At 36.9% G+C, this 21,779-nt stretch overlaps 1 protein-coding gene across 1 annotated transcript; it reads right to left on the bottom strand.

Annotated features, from left to right (window-relative positions):
• Positions 1–540: 540 nt before the first annotated feature.
• Positions 541–20,908, bottom strand: LOC105439904. Its single transcript, XM_030983845.1, has 8 exons — positions 20,892–20,908; positions 20,154–20,314; positions 17,432–17,617; positions 4,824–4,955; positions 3,423–3,602; positions 2,474–2,767; positions 1,585–1,908; positions 541–584 (listed from the first exon to the last, which is right to left on the bottom strand). Exons 1-8 carry the CDS (start codon positions 20,906–20,908, stop codon positions 541–543), a joined length of 1,338 nt encoding a protein of 445 aa, XP_030839705.1.
• Positions 20,909–21,779: the final 871 nt, after the last annotated feature.

Below are 21,779 nucleotides of genomic sequence, written 5' to 3'. Positions count from 1 at the left end.
CTTGACTTTTTAATTTGTGCTGCGCCTAGAAACAAAGTATGAGGCGCGTTATAAATGTGAGCTATTATTATTATTATTATTATTATTATTAAAGAGAGGGCAACGAAGTGACGGAAAAGTACAGAGTGGCAGTGCAAAATAGGTTACGCATGTTACAGGTAGAGGTAGGAAATGAGTCTCAATGACCAAGGTTTTCTGAAGCTGTCTCCACTGTAGCTTATAAGACTCTTACGAAAAAGAACAGGAAGAAGAAAAAGAAATTGATAACCTCCAAAATACTAATATTAATGGCGAAGGAGCGAGAGGAGAGGCCTATGAATACCTAGAGAAACAAATCCGAAAGAAGTATAACGAAACCAAAGACAACTGGCTAAATGAGCAGTGTAATGAAATAGAGAGTAAGAAATGAGTATCAGACATTCATGCATTAATTCGAGAAATAACAGGAAAAGCGGTTTGCAGCTTTACCGGATGTTTGATATCAAAGGCCCTCTAACGCCCATCGCACACGAGACGTCAATGTACTGGCGTAGAACTGCGTCAGTGATTGGTGATGTCCTTGATGTGCAACGTGAAAGTAAGATCTTCATGATCATTGGGAGAAGCAATTAGAAAAATGAGCAGGGCAAACAATGTGTTGAATTAACAAAGTGTATGTGCTGATTATTTTTATAGTCTCGGGTAATAACGCAATCAAGCTGACGCCTGGTGTGCGGTGGGCATAATGCTTACATGTCTTTACAGTTGTGATGACAGGGGTCGTAGTCATTGCAGGGTCTGTGGATACACTTGGGGAAGGAGGAGGGGTCGCTAGCACAGCGGATGAGGTCATCTCTGGTTGATAAGTCGTCGGGGTGGTTGATATAGTCGGCGTAGTTTGAGGCATCGTTGTGGTTGGATCTACTGTATAATGATAATAATGATGATGATGATGATAATAATGATCATAAAAATTAAGAATATAATGATAAAAATAACAACATTAATGATAGGCTTACTACTAATACTGATACTAATAATACTACTCTTACCACTACTACTACTTATAATAATAATACTACTAATAAAGATAATGCATAATAGTAATGATAATAATTATAATTGCCAGGTTAACAATGTACACCAACAAGGGAAGGGGTAGGGGTAAAAGTGGATTTATGTCTTGCCAATTGACGTTTGTGCCTAGCTGGGATTTGAACCCGGGCCCCCAACCCTTGGATTAAAAGTCATATGAATTAACCACTTGTTGATTACACCAACTCTCTAATTTTACTTTGTTCTTTAAAAAAATGTTATAGTAACGTCTTTTAATTTACGCAAATAAAGGGAGGTAGACTCGATAGAGCGAATGTCTTAGGGATAGGAACCTGTGTTTCAGGACCAACTAAAAAGCCTACTCATCTTATTCCCTCGGAAGGGACTAAAAACTGAAGGTCATCTGTAATTGTCTTTAGAAATTACTTCCTTTATATCAAGTGAAGAAAAAAGATCAATCTTGTATAAAAAATTGCCTTTTTTTGTCAATTGAAAGCGTTAAAAACACCAAACGTTGATTTTGTTTTCGGCAATAGGGGGCTAACTCACTGGTAAAGGTGATAATGTATCCCGATGATCCAGCCGAGTTCACAGCCCTCGTCAACGTCGCAGTCAAAACCAGTGTCGTCTCTGGTAGTCCAGACATCACGGTTTCACCAAATGTTGTAGGGTTGATGGTCATACCGCCTACCTCCACACTCAGTGTGTCTCCAGGAGCTAGGTCGAAAGCCAGGATTCGAATCAAGAGCATCCCCGATGACGCAGTGACATCGGTTCTGGAGATTAGGTTGTCTGGTCGGGATGTATCAGTACCTGATAGGACGTAATTACCAGGAAACCATGGTGATGAGACGTAGCCATCGCCAACAGACACTAGATTATTTTAAATGAAAATAAAAGTTAAAAAAACATCAAATGAAACACCATACTAGATTTGTCATTGTCAGCCTGTCATGTTCAGCCTTAATAGATCTTTCATTAAACCTTTGTAATCAGAAATTGTTTTGAATGTGTGAGATCTGTTGGGAATCAAAAGGGCATTAACTCTATCTAGAGTGATATCAGTTAACACCCTTCTAACTATCAAAAGACGACTGCTATGACAATACGAACAGTTAAATAGGTTTTTGATAAGAACAGTTATTTGAAAGAAGATGACAAAAATTGTGAAACCAAATCCGAGGTTTTAAAACTGTAGACCTAAGCCTGGAATGTTAAATATTCGTTAAATTTGGTATGTGTGTGTGCGTGTGTGCGTGTGTGTGTGTAATTGGGTTTTTACAGACGTGTATCAATCAGATATGATTATTTACTTCAGGAGACCGACCTTTATTCGTCACCATCCGAAAGATATTATCTTCATTATTGTTTTAGCCTACAATTCAGACATTTTATTTATTATAATTATTTCTTTATTTTGAGATATGAAAACACTCACCAGAATAAACAGATAGGACTTCCATGTTGACTTCAGTGTCACCACATAGCTGAGCAGAGTTACCTGGGCATGGCGTTCTACACATAGTGTTATCAACAGGTTGGGCTGAAGGTTTTATCTGGTCTCCACAAACACAAGTGGTTCCATATAAACCAGCGAACATAAAATTTATTGAACAGCTCTGTAAGCAAGTCTCAATAGTATTTGCCGGGAAAGTAAGTGCTGAGTGCGATAAAGCACTGTCTTCAAAACGGTAGCACCCTCGGTAATTTGGCGCGATCCCCACGTTTAAGCCTAAAAAGGAGCAAAAATAAATATGGATTACGTTCAGACAAATTAAGACTTAATGTTTCTGTTAAAAATAGGACTACTACTGCTCTCAAGTAGAATAAGTAATTAATGCATAGTATCATTAAATGAAATGTAATCACTTCAAGATTCAGAATTCTCACGTGCAATTATAATTTTAAACTCGGCCTCTGGTCTCAGTAAAATATAACATCAATCGGGAAAATGTTGAATATGTCGGTTCATATATTTTGTTGTATTGAACTTCATATAGCATTTATTATTTCGTATACTAGTAATACAATAATAAGGAATAATAACAAAGTGAATATGACGAAGGAAAACAAATACATGTACAATGACTGTAGTCATACGTTTTTCTTTTTTTTCGAGACGGGTAAACAGGATTTAACCTTTTTTGAGTATCATTGTGTTGGAATAAATATTCGCCTATGTTTACGGAGTTAATCATACAAATAATACGTTTGGTCTACTCGGGGTAAATATTTCTCTCCTTTAAAGAAACCTAAAGAGTAAAAAAAAAAAAAAAAAAAAGAAGACATACATACAAAATAATTATGTTGACACAGGTCGATTATCAGTTTCGATATGTAGATCATCGAGGAAATAAAAGGTAATTTCATGAGGCTTGAAGACTTACCTGAGCACCTAACACCTACATCGTTGTTATGAGGGCATGTAGAGGTCTGTCCCCACTGGCCGTCTGTAACACACTCGTTCAGACGTCGGTCGGATGATTCACACTGTACGTCAGCTAACCAGATACGTTGTGTTGGAATGCCAGGCCCGAAACTTGGACTACTCAAAGAAACTTGAAAACCTATATTAAACGTGAAAAATGGGCATTTCACAATACGAAAAACCACTGTTCAGTCTAAATTGGAGTCCTGTGTAAAACAACCTTTGTGCCAATAAGGGTGTTCATTCCACAAAATGGAAATAAACAAAGCACAATAGAAAAATGTTGGAATACCCGGCCTGAATGAGTTCATAATTTAGGAGCCCTGGTTTAATATTGACACATGCTTCTGACAGTCTATAATTCCTTTACTTCCACATACATGGAATATCGACTCAATACTTTTGTGCTTAATTACAAAGACAATTCAACATCAATGAAAGACAAATTTATAAAATAACCGAGACATACAGTAATACATGTATGTAATTTAAGGATGATGGGTTAGAAATGTAATGGTTGTCTCAGGCCCAGTCTAACACAATATCATTTGACTATATCTGTAATTAAATGTACTATTTAACATCATTTCAGCTACGACGAACTACCCATTCCAAATGATGTTGCACAAATAATGATTCAGAATTTTTTTTTAAACATTGTGATATAGTTATTTATTTATTTATATATTCATGTCTTCTTTTAAAAGCAGTGTAGGTCTTTCTCTTAAAAACTGCTTTACAATGGAGCCCTGCTGCAACATACAAACAAATGAGCAACAACAAAAGAAGAAACACGTTACAATGAAATACTAGAAATATCACTGTACAAATAAAAGGTGACATATATGAACAATAACATTGCAAGAATTATAAAAGTAAGAAAAAAAAACTGAACAGGAAATAAAGGATGACAACCATGTCATTACAACACATTTATAACTACTTGACATTTGTTTTAAAGATTGAAAGAAAGAAGAACAAATAGGATGAGAAGATGAAGAAGAAAAAGGTTAAAGAAGAAAAAAGGAGAAGAGAAAAAAAAAGGTAAAAGAAGACGAAGATTGAAGAATATTAATATGAAGAAATTGAGCTATAGTAGTCGAGACTCACGTCCTTTTAGTCACAGTCACAGTCTCATATTTCAGAGTATTTTCAGTCTCTAATTTTCAGAGTAGTTTCAGAGAAAGTGATTTCTAGGAAGTTGTGTTGGTTTCCTTATTTTGTCTGGTTCAAAAGCAAATATATTGTATTAAAAAGAAAATATATTTTATATTTTTATTTACATATATTTACATTATTGCTTCTCAATTACTATTGTTCAGCCTATTGGATTGTAAACATGACGAGTTTTCATACAAACCTAGCTGTCTGCAGACTACACCACTGTCTGTACTATCCCATCCTCGGTTGCATATCGTACCCCAAAGGTTATCATAATACACCTCTACCCTTCCTTCCAGAGTGGAACTACCATCAACCAGTCGTACATCACCTACACAAAGAAAATCAAAATACGTAAATGGTTTTAAACACTACCAATCAGCCCTATATCGGAAGAATAAGGAAATTAACTCAGAACAATGTAATTCCCTCTCGAACATCTCTCGTCAGTAGACTAAGTTTGATTCTAATAATTCATTGGTATAATAATAATGTGGTCTTATCAATAACCGAGGTAGTCACTCTAGTGTTACTATACTGCTCCTTCTACGAACCCTGCAATTATTATGAACCCAGCATTGCCAGATACGCATTTGGGTCGAGAGGTCAGATATGGGTTGAACATCTTGTCTCAGGAGGTAATCACACAGCGAGGATCGAACACACGACCTCGGGTGTTGTGTTCATTTAATAGGACATTTTCGTAATCTAACCAAATTCGTGCATATGCCTTTGTGAAGGGCCTCTATAAGAATTATTTTGTTCACCAATTACGAGAAATTGTATATCGCAATATTTACAATGCAAATTGTGTGTATTTAGTTGTTGCTAGGTAGGACAGTACTTATGGCTTGTACTACATAGCAAAACCTAATGTAGCCTATGCAATTTGCATTCTGACTATTGAAATATTATTATTCGTATCAGGTGAATGAAATAATTCATATCGTGACACTTATGTATCATTTCGGTTACATTGCGAAAATGGCCTATTCGGTGATTATTTACTTCATGAAGGTTGGACGTAAATGCATACAATTGGTGGAGCGACACCTTGTTTGATTTGAAGGAAAAACATCCATTTCACTTTGACATCTGAGTTGGGTTATCTCTCCATCATAGCAAAAATAACCAATAACTTAAAGTGAAGAAAATACAGGCATAAATGTGGGGGTCGGACTTACATCAGAGAAAACTGTTTTCAGACCTTTCAACTTAAAGAGAAGGTTGAGTTATGGAGAGAGGTGAAAAATAATTTGTGAGCGTTTTTATTTTTATTATGCAAATATGGAAGAATATATAAGAAAAAATGTTACCTGGAAAGCATTGCTCTTCAAATGCCACCATATTCTAAATATGACATGAAACAGCTTAAAAATGAGGACCACATTTTTATGCCACACGTTTGTGTAGTCCCATATTCATCTTTTCAGTGCTTGTTACTTATACCAAAACTGGGCCAAATTTCTTATCATTTTAATGATTTCAGAGCCTTGTAATACACACATATGCGTATAAGCTACATGATAAACTTGTTTATGATCGATTCCACACTGTTCTATCAAAATGCAATCGCATAACCAGAACTCAACTTTATCTTTAAGTTAAAGTTAAAATCTCTGTGATATTATAAGCTAAGTCTTAAATTTTCTGAAAGAATTGGTATCTAAGATATCACTTTTTAATTGGTGTAGGAAAGATTTTGATCGATATTGATAAAATTCAGATAGGGATTGATCTTTTGGGGAGTCGGCCGAGCATTATGAGGGGTCGGATGTGCATTATTCAAACTGAACAAATCCTGTATATCTGATCCCCTTTAAAAAACACATGCACAAAATCTACAAATTATTTGTTCATAAACCTAAAATAATTTATGTTTGGTTTGAATTATTTCAAATAAAATTGAATTTTTTGAGAGCTTTTGTGTCAGACTATGAACTGTAGGTGACAACATTTGGCACCTTTCCAGACTCTGAACGTCTGACCATGAAATGTTTATTTGTAGTAAATTATCCCTGTTGATTTCACGAACTAACAAACAACCAAACAAACTTCATGGATGTCTATGACCATTACAATTGTAACAGAAAACAATATAAACTTTATTCACTCTCAAAATCCATGTCCCCTATAGGAACTTTCGCATCGCGGGAAAATCAAGAAATTTCTATAGTGGTTCAAACTCGAAGATTTTTCGTGAAAAAATATCTTGTTGAAAAGCTGCTTAATGAGAATCGTTAAGGTCTTATAATTAGACTCAATCTGTTTACAACTTTAGTAGAATAGGTAGATCATTACTTCTTTTAAAAATCTACAAATACATATACTTACATGAAGCTAAAGACTGTTAAACTAGACTTCTTAAAAATACACATCAAAAGTCCAAAGACATACAATATGAATAACTTTATGTTTACATCACTAATACTTTTGATTTCAAGAACCTTAAAAATATAATCTTCTCACTTAAATGATATTTCTGATTTACATGTGAAATAATAATATGTCGAGAGGCTTCAGAGGTTTCGAAGCTACTTGAGCTTTGAATTTACTTATGGTATTAGGGATCTATGAAATTCAGGTTTAGAATAGCGGAAATAATTAACAGAATATCATGGATTAGTCGCTACAAGTAATAACAATCCATGAAATTTACGGTTAAAGATAAACTTGAGTTCTGGTAAAAAAAAGAAAATGAATTCTCACAGAATCTAACAAAACTTACACTGAATGTTCAAGATTACAAATAAATGTCATGTGCCAAACAATTTTGGAATAAAATGTATACTGGCTGAGGAATGAGCATAGAAAGATAAGGAAATCAGGGTAGTACCAGGGAGGTGTTTACAAGCCCTGGTAGTACTAGCCCCAACACCATGTGTGTTGTCCCATATATATCTTTCTGTGTAAGTGATTGTTACTTTACCAAGACTCTGCCAAATTTTTGATGATTTTGATGACTCCAGAACCTTGCATTACACACCATTACTTACATGCTACATGATCAACTTTTCTGATCCATTCCACACCTTTTCTTTCACAATGCAATCGCATTACCAGAACTCAAGTTTATCTTTAAGTTTCATAAACTGCAATGTTATAGCTGTCAAATGAGACCGTATATATTAAATTCAGTCAATTCTGAAATGTTGACCTAAAGGTTTACTTACTTATGGAATTGCTCAAATCTATCTTTCACAGTATAGAATACCAACATGAAATTTGACTTTTGTATAGTCTGTTTTTAAGGTAAAGTACAAGATATAAATGACCTATGTAAAACATTATCAAGAATATTTAACACTGTCACTGTAGAGTCAAATTGAACATTTCCATTTCTTTCATTCTAAATTCGAAGAATATGCCTAATATGCATGCATGCATGAGGGAATGGTATAAATGAATACAATTCATTATATTTGTACATTTTAATGTACATAACATTGCTCTACCTCAACATACATATCCACGACACTATTGTTCTTCTACTCTTGTTGCATAACTATGTCTATCACTTGATTGAATTGTAATTGATCAAAATATACCAACCCATAATTGTGTTGGTAGAGTATATGAGACAATATCAAAATATATTAGTTCGTTGTGTAAACTTTATACTTTGTGATCCTTAGATCTATTGACGTTTAACACTCCAAAAAGGAGTTGGATAATTTACTCGTGTTGGGTAAAAAAAAGAACAGGGAGCATGCATATTTGTTGGGTAACATTTTATCTAACACTTGGTAAATCTTACCCTATTTTAGCTACATTTTACCAACTGTTAAGTTAAGTCTTTTCAAACAAACAAACACATTCCCTTTTCTACCCACTATGAGTAAAATTGTATCCAATCCTCAAGAGTGTGTTCACATTTTTGAAGTAGCTATCATTTATACACGTCAATTTACCAAAGGCGTGGCCATATAGTGTATTGCAAGTCTCGAATATACTGTTCATATTATAATAATGATATCATTTTACCTTGAGATTGTCCTAATATTCCCGATCCTGTTGAAACTAATAAGATGACTTGAGTCCAGAATAAAATCAGAGAATCCATGGTGGATAATCAATTCAAATCCATTCACACAATCATGGTAATAGTTTTAACATTGAGTAGTCCGATCCACGCTCTGAGCAAGGGCGAGTATACAAACTAACGTACAGGAAACTATGGGTGTGCGACGTCTTTTCAGATTGTGTATGGTACATTATATTTTCCTATTCCTCTTTCCGAAACCAAAGTTCACCCAAAGAGAGAAATATCTTTTGAAATATTCATATAGTTAGTGCAGTCAACCTTATAGAAATATGTCAACGTCATAGCCAATGGTACAATGAAGGTGTGTGCTTGTGATATGCGGGATGCGACCGACCAGAAAAGTTCTTTCTTTTGTCATTTTTTTTATTTATTGTATCTATAAACTGCAACAGGGCACCGCCTGTTTGTAGAGTACTCAATACATGAAGTCCACAGTTCGCCAAGTATCACCCCATGACGTTCTGAGAATGATCCTATTTGTAAAATATTTGTGCAACAAAAGAAAAATAGAAATTGAGTGATAAATCTCTACCGGCTTTTCACAAGATGAACGAACGCGATATATACATGTTATAGAGGAACTGTACCCTCTCTATAGTTATTTCATCCTAGAGTATGGTAAATATGTAACCCTAACTCTGACACTAGTCCTAAACAAAATTGCATTCCCAACCTTAAATATATACCTTTACGAAAATAAAGCCCGAAGCTATTGTCGCAGGTACAAATGTTCGGTCGCAAGTAGAGGTGCAGGCTACCTCTAATTCATAATGCATTGTTGAGATTATCAACGATCATGCCGTTTTGTGTTCGTAGCGTGGGTGTTTCTGCGTGCCAATTCGTTTCTACAAGCTATCTGACACTTAATGAACTTCCTCCTTTTTTAATATATAATAATACAATCTCACCGCTAAACCAACTCAAAACCCAATGACACCATTTAAAAGCTTGGCCATTCTGGGATTTTGTTCAATCCGTCATCGATCTAGTATATCTGGACTGGAGTATCAACTCTATTGGTTAAATGAAATGAATCTTCAACCGGTACAAGTCAACGAGGTTTATGTGTACTATGGTGTTTTCATTATGAGTGATAGTTCTATTAATAGTCAAATTTATTATACAAATTGCGAGTAATTTGAAATGATATTTGATTCGAGCGAAACAGGCATAGAAGCATTGAACGATCGAGTATTATTATCAAACTTGTCAAAGTAATTAAATTTATTATATAGAAAATGCGAGTAATTTCAACAGTATTTGAAACAAGATAAGAGGCTAGCGAACAGTGAATAACCAAGTCCTATTTTCAAACATTACAACTCAAATTTCAGTATGTCATACATTGCATGGGTAGATAAACAATACAAACTAGTTGACGGAGCAGACACACCCGTTCCCGAAGAACATACCCCATATCCCACAGTTAGCGGTGTGCACAATTCATTCTTGTTATTGGTTGTTAAAACACACTTCCACTTACCTATTTCTGTTTACGTATATATTTACTACGTTTTGATTCCCGTTTTATGTGTTTAAAACAAACTCTTGAATTTTTTAGTCTGTTAAACAATAATACTAATGATGATAACAACAACTAATAAAGATAATGATAATGATAATAACAATAATGATAATAATAATAATGATACTACTACTACTACTACTACTACTACTAATCAACAAATCAAGAACATTTGTAGAGATATGTTTTCAGTTCACTATTTACTATTCACTAAAGATGCAGGGAGTTTTAATTAATAGGCGTGGGATAACAGATTGAAAGTATTCGTAGCCAGTTTGTTAGAAATGATTTTGACGAAGAATAGTCTATGCCTAGTGTGTGCCCAAAATGTAGGCTTGCTCAATCACATGATCCAAGTTGATTACACTTTTCATTAGAAATCAAATTTAATTATTGATGTAATTTCTGAGGTGCGCAGATTTGACAACGTGATGTCGTCAAGATTAAGGGAGGCACAGATTTCAAACTCTTCTGAGTTGAGCGTGGCTCTGTTGCTTGCTCTAATTGTTAAGAGAAATGCGCCCTTTAGTATTTTGAATAGAAAGGCTTTTCACTGATATTTCACACCAATGGTTTCATGTTTTTGTCAAATATCGCTCAAAGTTGGTTCCACCACCTGGTAAAAATCTAAACGATGGAAACAATTTAAAGAAGCCTGTCATTTCTGCAATCTCAAAGCTTTCAAAGACAAATTCGAAGATCCCCTTATTAAAAAGCCTCGTTGTCGTAGTCAAATCGCTTTCCAAGACCAAAAGATTATATTGGAAAAACTAGAACATAAACAAATAATCAATGATATGATAAAGATATGAATGTATTTAAACTGTGTTCAATTTCCTCTGTATTTGTACAGGGCCTCTCAGGAAAACAGTTTGAATATAAAACGAATGAATAAATAATAATAAAACATACGTACAACAATAATTGTCATAAAAAGGGACAAAAGGCTTTGATTTTCACTTGCAAAAATCATCGCTAGATGGCGTGCTTCATCTACGATGGTTTCTTCCAATTAAACTTGCCTACATAGCTAGACCTCGTTTTAAAAAAGGTTTCGTTCACTCCCCAAAGGGCAGTAAGCCAATTTAGTCTTTAAACAAGGGGTTACAAAAAACACAGCAGATTCCTATAGCAAATCTGGCACATTAATTAGTAATTAACAACAACCCAAAGTTAAAGTATTGTAAGGGATTAGGAAATTAACCTGTGACCTGTAGAGGGCGGAGTGCTGAGACAAGATGACACTCTTTGCTTGTCCCTCTCACAGGTGAGTTGATCGACCTTGGACCACTTTTATGTTTAGTAGATATTGATATTGTTATGCTAAATATTTGTTATGTATGTGGATTGCGTCAGAACGATTTTTAGTGATTATTTTGATGTATCATGTCGGTTGATATGATTATATCGAAAACGAGGATTTAATGTTAAAATGTGAGATGCTTAGCGTAATGATTAATTTAGTAAATTTACATTGAAGTACATGGGCATGTACACTAATTACTAGTAGTTGAATGCAGTACCAACTTTGGGTGTAGTGCGTGCGCGCTAATATTGTACCTGGTCCCAGGACCAGGACCAGGTACCCTCTAATTTTTGTGATGAGTATAGGTCTTGGTTAAGGAACGAGGTCAGTGAGAAATATAGGGAGCATAGAAAGAAGTGCTTATGATAGAAGTTGAGTGTTTAAAAGCATTGCATGTTGTTTGAATATCGGTTGCTAAGGGGATATTAATAAAGCACATCAGAGAGTGATCGAACTTTGACTATTTAGTCATTAGAGGGTTTCTAGCGCCCTCTATCATTGTAAACCTTATTTATCATTTCGCAGTTTGCTATAAACAAATATTGTTACATGTTAAATTGATATGGACTATTAAGGAGTAAGAGCAGTGAAAGGGGTTAGACCAGGAGATATTTGGAAGTAAGAAAAGTATGGAAGATAAATAGTTGGATTGGAGTGGTTGATGAACGTTTATTTTGATGCAGATAATAAAGAGATTTATTGTTTACAGGATTTATCAATGTTTCTGGTCTTGGGATATTCTGATAATTTGTCTTTGTTCTATTGGTCCATTGTTATGATATTGTTAGTTTCATTATTCATTCTATAAGATGTGCTTACGTTAAAAAGGGGAACCAGGATAGCCCTATTTAAGTTTATGTTATTAGGATATTTGCATTGTCTTAATATTACAATGTACAAGTTAAAGGTATAGTTTATTTAACAAGAATTAAGTAGTGATATAGAGGTCGCATGATAAGGTTATTAAACCTAGCTTGGTGTGTTGGCTTATCCAACTTTGTGAATGTGTTGCTTTATATGAGTTTTACATTGACTGATTTGGGTCAGGTATTACCTGTGTTAATGTTGAGAGTTTCAGCTACATTGTACTGTGGCAATTGGTTTTAAAAGGGCAAATTTACTCGTTTTATACTTAATAAAATGACATGTTTTTGGGGATGCATGATCTTCATGATAATCAACAATATTATGTGATATGTAATGTATCAGTTACTGGTTACTACTATAAATAAAGACACTCTTTGCTTGTCCCTCTCACAGGATATGTATGTCCGTCATTCATCTCAAAGTCTCGACCACCTCACAGTATGATGTCATTAATCACGTAATATCTTACGGTGTAGCTGATTGGAGAATAAGTGGCAAGAAAACGAATTTTGTATTAATCATGTATGAGATTGCTTGGCTTGCAGAACCAAGACATCGGTAACGTTATTTGCGTTGGGCATGCTAGTGCAGCGCGTACGTAGTCTGCTCTTTTTTGGTCGGTTCTGGAGACGTGTTTCCATGCAAATGCGTCGCTAAAAAAAAGGGGGGGAGGGGGGTTGATGGGTGCGACATCTCCACCTATCAGGTTATTGTCGGTAAAATTGCGCTGCCGACGGGGGAAATGAAAAAAAGGGGAGGGGAAAATAGAGGGAAAGAAAAAGAAAAGAAAAAAAAAGAAAAGGAAATAAAAAGAAAGAAAAGAAAGGAAAATAAAGAAATCAAAGGAAAGGGAAAAAGGAAAAAAAGAAGAAAAAGAGAGAAAATTGAACGTAAGAAACGGGTGGATGAAAGAGAGGAGAGAGAGGGGGTGAGAGCATGAGAGAGGAGGGGTGGGAGTAAGAGAGAGAGAGAAAGAGAGAGAGAGGGGAGGGGTGTTGGGTGGTGTCAACTCGTCGACGAAGCAAGAAAGATAAACATAGATATGTTGCTCTGTCGGTATACTCGCTCAGATGTTTGAACTCCTGAGATGTCGGCGAAAGAAAAGGAAGAAATGGAGAAAAGGGGGAAAAAAATAAACCAAAGAAACGGGGGGATGAAAGAAAGAATTTAGAAGGGGGTGGGGGGTAAGAGCATGAGAGAGGATGGGGTGATAAGAGAGAGAGAGAGAGAGAGAGAGAGAAGGGGTGGTTGTTGGAAGGAGTCATCTCTTCGATTGACCAAGAAAGATATACGGATAGATATGTTGCTGTGTCGGGTCAGCTGTGTCGGTATTCTCGCTCGATCCTCCTGTACTATATCAATGCAAAAGTTAAACTCGGTGAGATGTATAATGAAGGTCAGTCGGCCGGTGAATAATTTTGTCATACGAATTAATTGTGACTTTTTGTCACCCCGCTGTTACTCTAGTAACTTCTCGAGTTTGCACATTAACCGCAGATTCCCCGTCCGTGTGAACTTGCGAAAAATCCCTAATGTCACAACGCACAACTTGATCTTGAAGTTGATTGAAGTTGAGTGATGAGAAAGTTGACTTACATTAGACTGGTAACTCTAAATGTATACATTTTTTAAAATAAATTTCTTTTTTTTTAAATGACTGTTGTTGTGCAATAAAAATAAAACAAATCTGCTACTGCTTTTGTAGTGAAAATGGATGATCATGATAATGTCAAGCCTAATAGTATTCAAACAGTTTATCTAAAGCTACGGTCGCAACTCAGAGCGGCGACCGACCGATTTGTAGCCCGCTCGGTCGCCGCTAAAATTTAGGAATCGCCCGACGATTTTTTTTTGGGGTCAAGCAGGCCGTAGAGCCCCAGCGGTGACTGGGCACTAGTGCCCTGTCACTTTTCCGCCGGTCGCCGGTCAATTTTGGGTCAAACTGGGCGAAATCGGGGAGCTTATCCACGCGGCGTCGCGGTAGTGACCGATCAATGACCCACCGATTCCCGGGCAGTCTCCCATCGGCTGATTTTAAAGAAATTGCCCGGCGGTCGGCCGGTGATCGGCGTGTCATCTGCGGGTGTCTTGTATGTAAAATACGCTCGGTGTCCGGGCGTTCGCCGCCCGGGCACCGACCTCATTGAGCGTTCACCGTTGAGCGATTTAAGTCAAATATCGAAGCCGGTAGGCTGCCGAGCTGGCGCTGCCTGGACTCCGACCGAGAAAATAAGACGCCTTCCGGCAGCGACCGGGCGGTGACCACTCGGCAAACTTTGTCCTAGCGTCATCGATTCTTGTCCAAAATCGCTCAACGGCGAACACTCAATTATGGAGCTCTCACACTCTGCCGTGTATGCCTACCGTCCACCTGCCGGGCTATTAAAAAAACAACAGAGTCCAGAACGTTGGTTTTTGAGCGAACTTGTCCCCGGCCGCAAAAAAAAAATTCATAAAATTAATCTTTTCACCGTTTCGTTGCCATCTTCTGACCGTTCTCACCGGGCGCATACCGGGTGTTGAACGTGCTTCTACCGTCTTCACCGCCCAGATTGACTTTTGTTGATAATTTTGGCCGTTTCCATACCGGGCCCATACCAGTCACTTAGCGTCCCCTCACCGCTCGGAGCGTCCTGTGAGCGAGTCCCCGGACTGCTGACGTCATGACACGACTGGTCGACTGCCATAAATACCCCGATTTGAACGGCAACGGTCAGTCCGCTCTCCATTTTTCATCACCGTTCTGTAACGGGTTATGAGCGTGTTGTGAACGTGTTCATACAGTGTGACCGTTTTCATAACGTATTCATACCGTCCTCATACCGTTCAACACCGTCCTCTTGCCGCTTACTTGCGGCCGGTGCCAGGCGGCCAAAGTTTTGAACATGCCCAAAACTTTCGCCGGGTCCCACCGGGTGTAAATAAGCGCCAACGCCCTATTAACGTGTTGCCCGCTTTGATAACGAACCACCGTGTGCCCTCGCCGTTCTCCACCGTCCGCAGACATTTTCGCGCACGGTGGCACACGGTAGGCCTACACGGCAGAGTGTGAGAGTCACTTTAGATTGGTGCCCGGCGGGCGGCCGCCGCTCGGTGCCCGGACGAAATTGGCTAAAAACTCGCCGCCCGGCCGCCGAGCAGGCTACTTTTTGGGTTTACAGTAAATCGTCATGACTGATAACATTGCGAGAGCAAGAAGAAATTTTACACATCAAAGAATAAGAATACGTTTTACAGCTCTTCTATTGTATTAACATATTTTGACCTGCCCTAAATAAAATATTTCAGTACAATAGCTGTCAGTGCACAGGTTAAATATTTGAAGGACATGATTAGATATTTTTTTAATTAAACAAAAAGAGAATTAAGCAGATGGAGGATAGATTCTTGCAGAGAAATAATCTTGAATAAAGGTAATAGCATTTGGTATACATGTCAAAACCACTTTATCTCTGGGATTATCTTGTCCTGTTATGAATTGTTTTGTCATGTCTTGTCTTATCATATTATGTCAGTAATGTCCTTTGTGTCCCGTTTTGTAATTCTGTTCTTTTTGGATATTCCGATTATTTACATATTTTAAAAGGGTTTATGAAAATATGTTATTACAAAAACAAGCTATGATTTCCAATAGGTTCCTGTTTCATTTCATAATTTGGAACTTACTTTGTAAAGTGACTTTCTTTATTGTGCGAACAATTGTTTATTCCAATGTTTATTCATCCTACATGTATGTATTAACTTTACTTCTCAGCTTGCCTTTCTCTCCCTCAATTTCCTTTCTCTCTCTGTCTGTCTGTCCGTCTCTCTATTTCCCTATCTCGTCTCTCTATGACCCAGCTGCTTATAAATTATATTCTCTCTCTTGTTGTTGTACATGCAACAATATCCAATGCAATGTATACATCGCAATGGGGTCGAATTCAGAAGATCTTTAAATAGATCTTTAATCCGATCCCCACTCAATTAATGTTACATGACATATGTGCTTTCAACTACTGATTTTACTATGTCCATTTCTTTATATATGCGTTCTGTTTTTATATATTTGGTGAATAAATGAATCAAATTGAATTTAATAAAAATCAATCAATCAATAAAACTCTTTTTGTTTAATAGTTTCCAGTATGTAAATGTAGGTGACCAATAATATGTCACAGGACTGACAGGAGAACCACCAGCAAAGTGTCTCCTTCGATCACGGGTGCTGGTGTTCTCCCCCAGACGGATCGACCACACATCTTCCCAAGGGAATGCCAGACTCTCAAAGCCAGCAACTTGTTAGAGAAGGCAGTGAAGATGACTGGTATTATTTTCTTGGACAAATTTGTTTCAGTTTTTTTTTCTTTCTCTAGTACGTCCATTTATTTTTCTGATGTTAAAGGCATCTGAGATGCATGGCTCTACGTGTTATTATTGTCTGTGATATGGTGTCATATTGGAGCCCTGAAAAAAAAATCAATAGAGTAAATAATCTTTGAGTGACCGGTTTTACCATACTCGTTTTCCCCCGAAGGACTGTAGTGTTATAAAAACCGTTAGCAAAACGAAAAATGAAATTTCGAATTCCAATCATAAATATCTAGATAATCAGACAGGCTTGTAAAAATCTTCGATTGTTGACCTATATCGCTCGACGGTGAACGCTCGATTATGTCGGTGCCCCGCCGATCACCGGCCGGCCGCCGGGCGATTTCTTTAAAATCAGCCGGTGGCCGGTGGGAGACCGCTTGGGAATCGGTGGGTCATCAGTCGCTCTCTGCCAGGACGCCGTCCGGAGGAGCTTCCTGACTTCGCCCAGTTTTTATCTGAAATCGCTGGGGCTCTTCAGCCTGCTGGACTTCTCCAAAAATCGTTTGGCGATTGCCTACATTCCAGCGGGGACCGGACAGGCTACAAATCGGTCGGTCGCCGCTCTGAGTTGTGACCATAGCTTAAGGCTTCCGCTGTATCTCGGGCTTGATGATTGGTCTGCAATAAGTAACACCGCCTGGATTAGAGATCACTGACAAAGTAGACCCACTTCGAAGATGTCTTTGGAGGCACCGAACAATATATATATACCAGTACTCGGACTATCATCATAGTCTCTGACAGCATTGACAAGTTCATCTACAGCCTGTCTCTCCTCGTTACCAAGGTTTTTGACATGGCCATTATACTGCGCCAGCTCATTGAAGGTGATGGAGTCACGATTACCAGTCTCCAGGTAGTCTCGGGGAGAGTAAGTATCGGTTGGGGAGGGTGGATCTGGGGCGAGTTCAAAGGGTGGAGACCGGATAGTTCACGCTAGTTTATTTGTTAGCCAGAGTGTAAACGACGCTTCCCTTGGCTAGATGTTGAAGTCCACCATCTTCCACACGCTTAAAGATAAACTTTAGTACTGGTAATGCGATTGCATTGTGAAAATAAAGGTGTGGAAAGGATCAGAAACAGTTGATCATGTATCATGTAAGTATTGGCGTGCACTGCAAGGTTCTGCAGTCATCAAAATCATAATAAATTGACCGAGTCTTGGTAAAGTAACAAGCACTGTACACAGAAAGCTATATATATATGGGACAACACACATGGTGTCGGGGCTAGTACTACCTTGATTTCATTGTCTTTCTTTGCTCATTACTCAGCCAGTATACATTTTCTTCCAAAATTGTTTGGCACATGTCATTTATTTGTAATCTTGAACATTGTAGTATCGTTTGATTCTGTGAGAATTTTTTTTTTTTTTTTTACCAGAACTGGAGTTTATCTTTAAGGTTTCCATGTACCCCTCCTTTTGATGATTGTACGTTTGATATGTGATTGTGCCTTCGATATCCGTACAGAGGTTTATCAACCAGGTCACCATATGGCACTGAGTCTTGTTTCCCGATGTCCATTTCGTTTTTAGATTTGGTTGATTTTCAGGGTGGACATCCACCATCTTAATCTTCATTCAGACGTCGAATAAAGGACCTTGGTTGTCATTCTTGACATCGACAGCTTCATTAGCCTCTGGATTTGAGGCTTAAGCGTTTTTCGGTTGTGCCATCGCCTCCGGACGTATTTCAGGACGTATTTAAGTAATGAATATAATCTTCATAATCAATATGGTGTTCAATATCTTTGGTTTAGGTTTAAGTGTCTTAGTGGAAATGCCTCCATGTAGAGCCTGGTTTTTGGGGTTGTATGCTTTAAAGATCTAAATAGAACTCAGCTAGTGTTCTCATGATAATGGTTTAAATCACCATCTTTCTAACCATTATCATTATCATCTTCATCAGCAATATTATCACCATCATCAACATTCTCATCATCATCATTCTAACAATTATCATCATTACCATGAGCATCAGCATCATTCTCATCATCATCAACATTATCATCATCAACATTCTCATCATCATCATTCTAACAATTATCATCATTACCATCTTCATCAGCATCATTATCACCAACATCAACATTCTCATCATCATCATTCTAACCATGTTCATCATTATCATCTTGATCAGCATCATTATCACCATCATCAACATTCTCATCATCATCATCATTCTAACCATTATCATCATTCTCATCAGCAGCAGCATCAAAATCATTATCACCATCATCAACATCGACAACATCATCAATCTCATAATTATGATCATCATCATTATTCTTATCATCATCACTTCATCATTATCATGATATTCCTTTTTATTATCATCATCATTAACATCATCAACATTCTAATCACTATCATTATCATCATCACCATCGTCATCACCAGTTTTCTCAAAATGACATACTATGCAATTGTGTACCCTTACTTTCCTTATGCTATCATTGTCTGGGGGCAATGCTGCTTTAATTCATCAAGATAGATTGTTTAAATTACAAAAACGTGCAATAACAACTATTAATCATTCTCCTTTTCTTGCCAATACCAATTAAATATTTTACTCCTTAAACATGTTACAATAAAGGGATGTATATTTATTACGAGTAGGTGATTTCAAGCATTTATATCATAAAATTTTTCGTGATTCCATTCTCAAATTTTGTATATCAAACTGTAATATTCATAGTTATAGTAATATAAATGCTCAATTTTTTTCATTTGCCATTGATTCGTACAGTACTCAACCAAAAACGAATTATTTTATAGGGCCGTTCCGTGGATCGCTCTTCTTCGTTACATACATAATTCTGCTAGTGTAAATGAATTAAAACGTAGGTATAAACATTTATTTTGGGTAAATTGCATTAATCATTTGAAATCAAGAAATGTATGGTTTGTTTGTATTTATGTGTTTTATTTTTTTTATTCGTGTCTTGAATAATGTTCATTAACGAATATATTTCATATTTTTTATTATCGAAAATGGGTCACCCTTTATAAGGATTATATATCCTTTCAGGTTGCAGCCTATTAAGTTTGTTTTATGTGCTAGTCCAATATGTTCTTCATGTGTATTTTATGTAATATATCTGATTGTTACATGATTGTAATGCTTTTTTGTAAACTGAATTACATAAAATTGAATGGAATCGTTTTAAAAAGAATCCCTCTTTTCCAGTTACTCTTGCAAATGTGAGCGTTATGTGAGATTATTTTTGTATTGCTTTCAAAACGGAATTAAAAAAAAGAAGAATTAATCTGTTGATGTTGTTCTCAGTAAAATGAAGATACGTAAAATTGCTGACATTTATATTGTGTTTTTCTAAAGCTTCTAATTATTTTTATTTTAGGGAAGTACAATCTAAAAATGAGCACCCTCTTCTTTTTTGTGTGCAATCTCCGAAACATTCTGGTTCTCACAAATCAGGTTTGGTGATGGTAGACGTCTTTCTCCTGGTGTTTTGGACGAAGCCGTTGAGGTGATAGCCATCTCCTGGTATGTCCTGTCTCCCTCGGGTCTGGGTTGTAGGTCCATGTAAGGATCTGGTTCGTTCTCGCCCGTCCTGGTTCGTACTTTGCGTCTGTTTCAGACAAAATAATCACATGAATAAATCCATATTAATCCACATTCACCACTCTCCATCCAAGTATTAAATGGGTACCCGGTATGATGCATACGCCGGTGCATACGTCTTTGTAGTTTCATTGCTCAGCATTAAAAAAGCGCTGAAATCCTCCCCAGTGGATGGAAAAGGTGGATACATTGTGAGCGGGCAAGCCTGAATCTTAGTACCGGGGTGAAGCGCTTTGAAACATCGTCGATGTATTCTATACCCGATCATTTTTAGGTGATTTGCCGTGTAGCGTGGCAGAGCACCTATTGATTTCGTCAGAATCTATCCTTTGCCCCCTTTTTTGGTTACCCTTTCTTTCTGTATGGATTTCGTTAGCTCCATACCTAATGAATGACATGTGCCTATGCATTATAATTGATCCTTACGAAGATAACTTTTTCTTTATTACTGATGCGTGACGTCATCTAGGCGACATTTTGTTAATTTCTATTATTGACCATATTTCCGTCATACAATATCATTTCTGAAGGATATTCCATACGCATAAACTTGACGTCATGGATAAAATTTTGTCAGGTCACACCCTTTGGTCAAACCCATGTCCGTGAGCGCATCAAGACGGGCGCGTACGCGTGCGTCGAAATTTGAAATTGGTCAACAATGCTTATTGGACCAATTTACTACACTTTTCAGACCTTTATGTAACATTCCAAAATTGTGCGAGCGCGGATTCATATGCGCGTGTTTTACGTGTGCCGTCCGTACTGAATATATTAATCTAACTTGTTCAAATGTTGCTGAGACTATTTTTTGCAAATTCAATTTTTTTTTTAGCCATTATTGACCTCAATTTAGCTTTTATACTTTCCTTAACCCTAAAAAGGCCGGGCTATTTGAGTTCTTAGTATGGCGGGGGGGGGGGGGCATTATGGTTCCTCATGAAGGTATTACAAAGTTTTGGTATGGGGTCATGATTTTGGTTCAAATTAACATATTGGAAGCATATACGTTCCTACAATATACATTGATCGTTGTCGCGGTTGAATTCGAGTTTAAAGTTATGAAATTATAAATAATAAACTCTTTATGTTGTATAGCTCCCTCTCAAGGTCAAGATATTGATTTAACTATGAAACAATGTTTCTTGACTAAAATCGACCGATTAGCTATTCCCGTTTGGAAATTATATATCCCAACTACATATTCTGAGATTTTCACGGTCGCAGCTACCATTGTACGGCCATAGGAGCTATTTGAAATTTATTAAAATTTACCGGGAGCACCGGTAGAAAATTTTATATTCAATTTTCTCGAAAACAGAAGTGTTTTAGGGGCTAATCCGTGAAAATTAGCACGCATGTCAATTGAAGTGTATAAAATACTATGATAATTTGAATTTTGTGTAAAATTCACTTATTTGCATATTTATGGTAATTTATGCAAATATGGTCATAAATCACATTTTTACCCA

This window comes from Strongylocentrotus purpuratus, unplaced genomic scaffold, assembly GCF_000002235.5.
Source record: "Strongylocentrotus purpuratus isolate Spur 01 unplaced genomic scaffold, Spur_5.0 spur5_scaffold_13, whole genome shotgun sequence".
NCBI classification, from domain to species: Eukaryota; Metazoa; Echinodermata; class Echinoidea; order Camarodonta; family Strongylocentrotidae; genus Strongylocentrotus; species Strongylocentrotus purpuratus.
The sequence above is the reverse complement of the archived record's forward strand: the minus strand, read 5'-3'. Positions and strand labels throughout refer to the sequence as shown.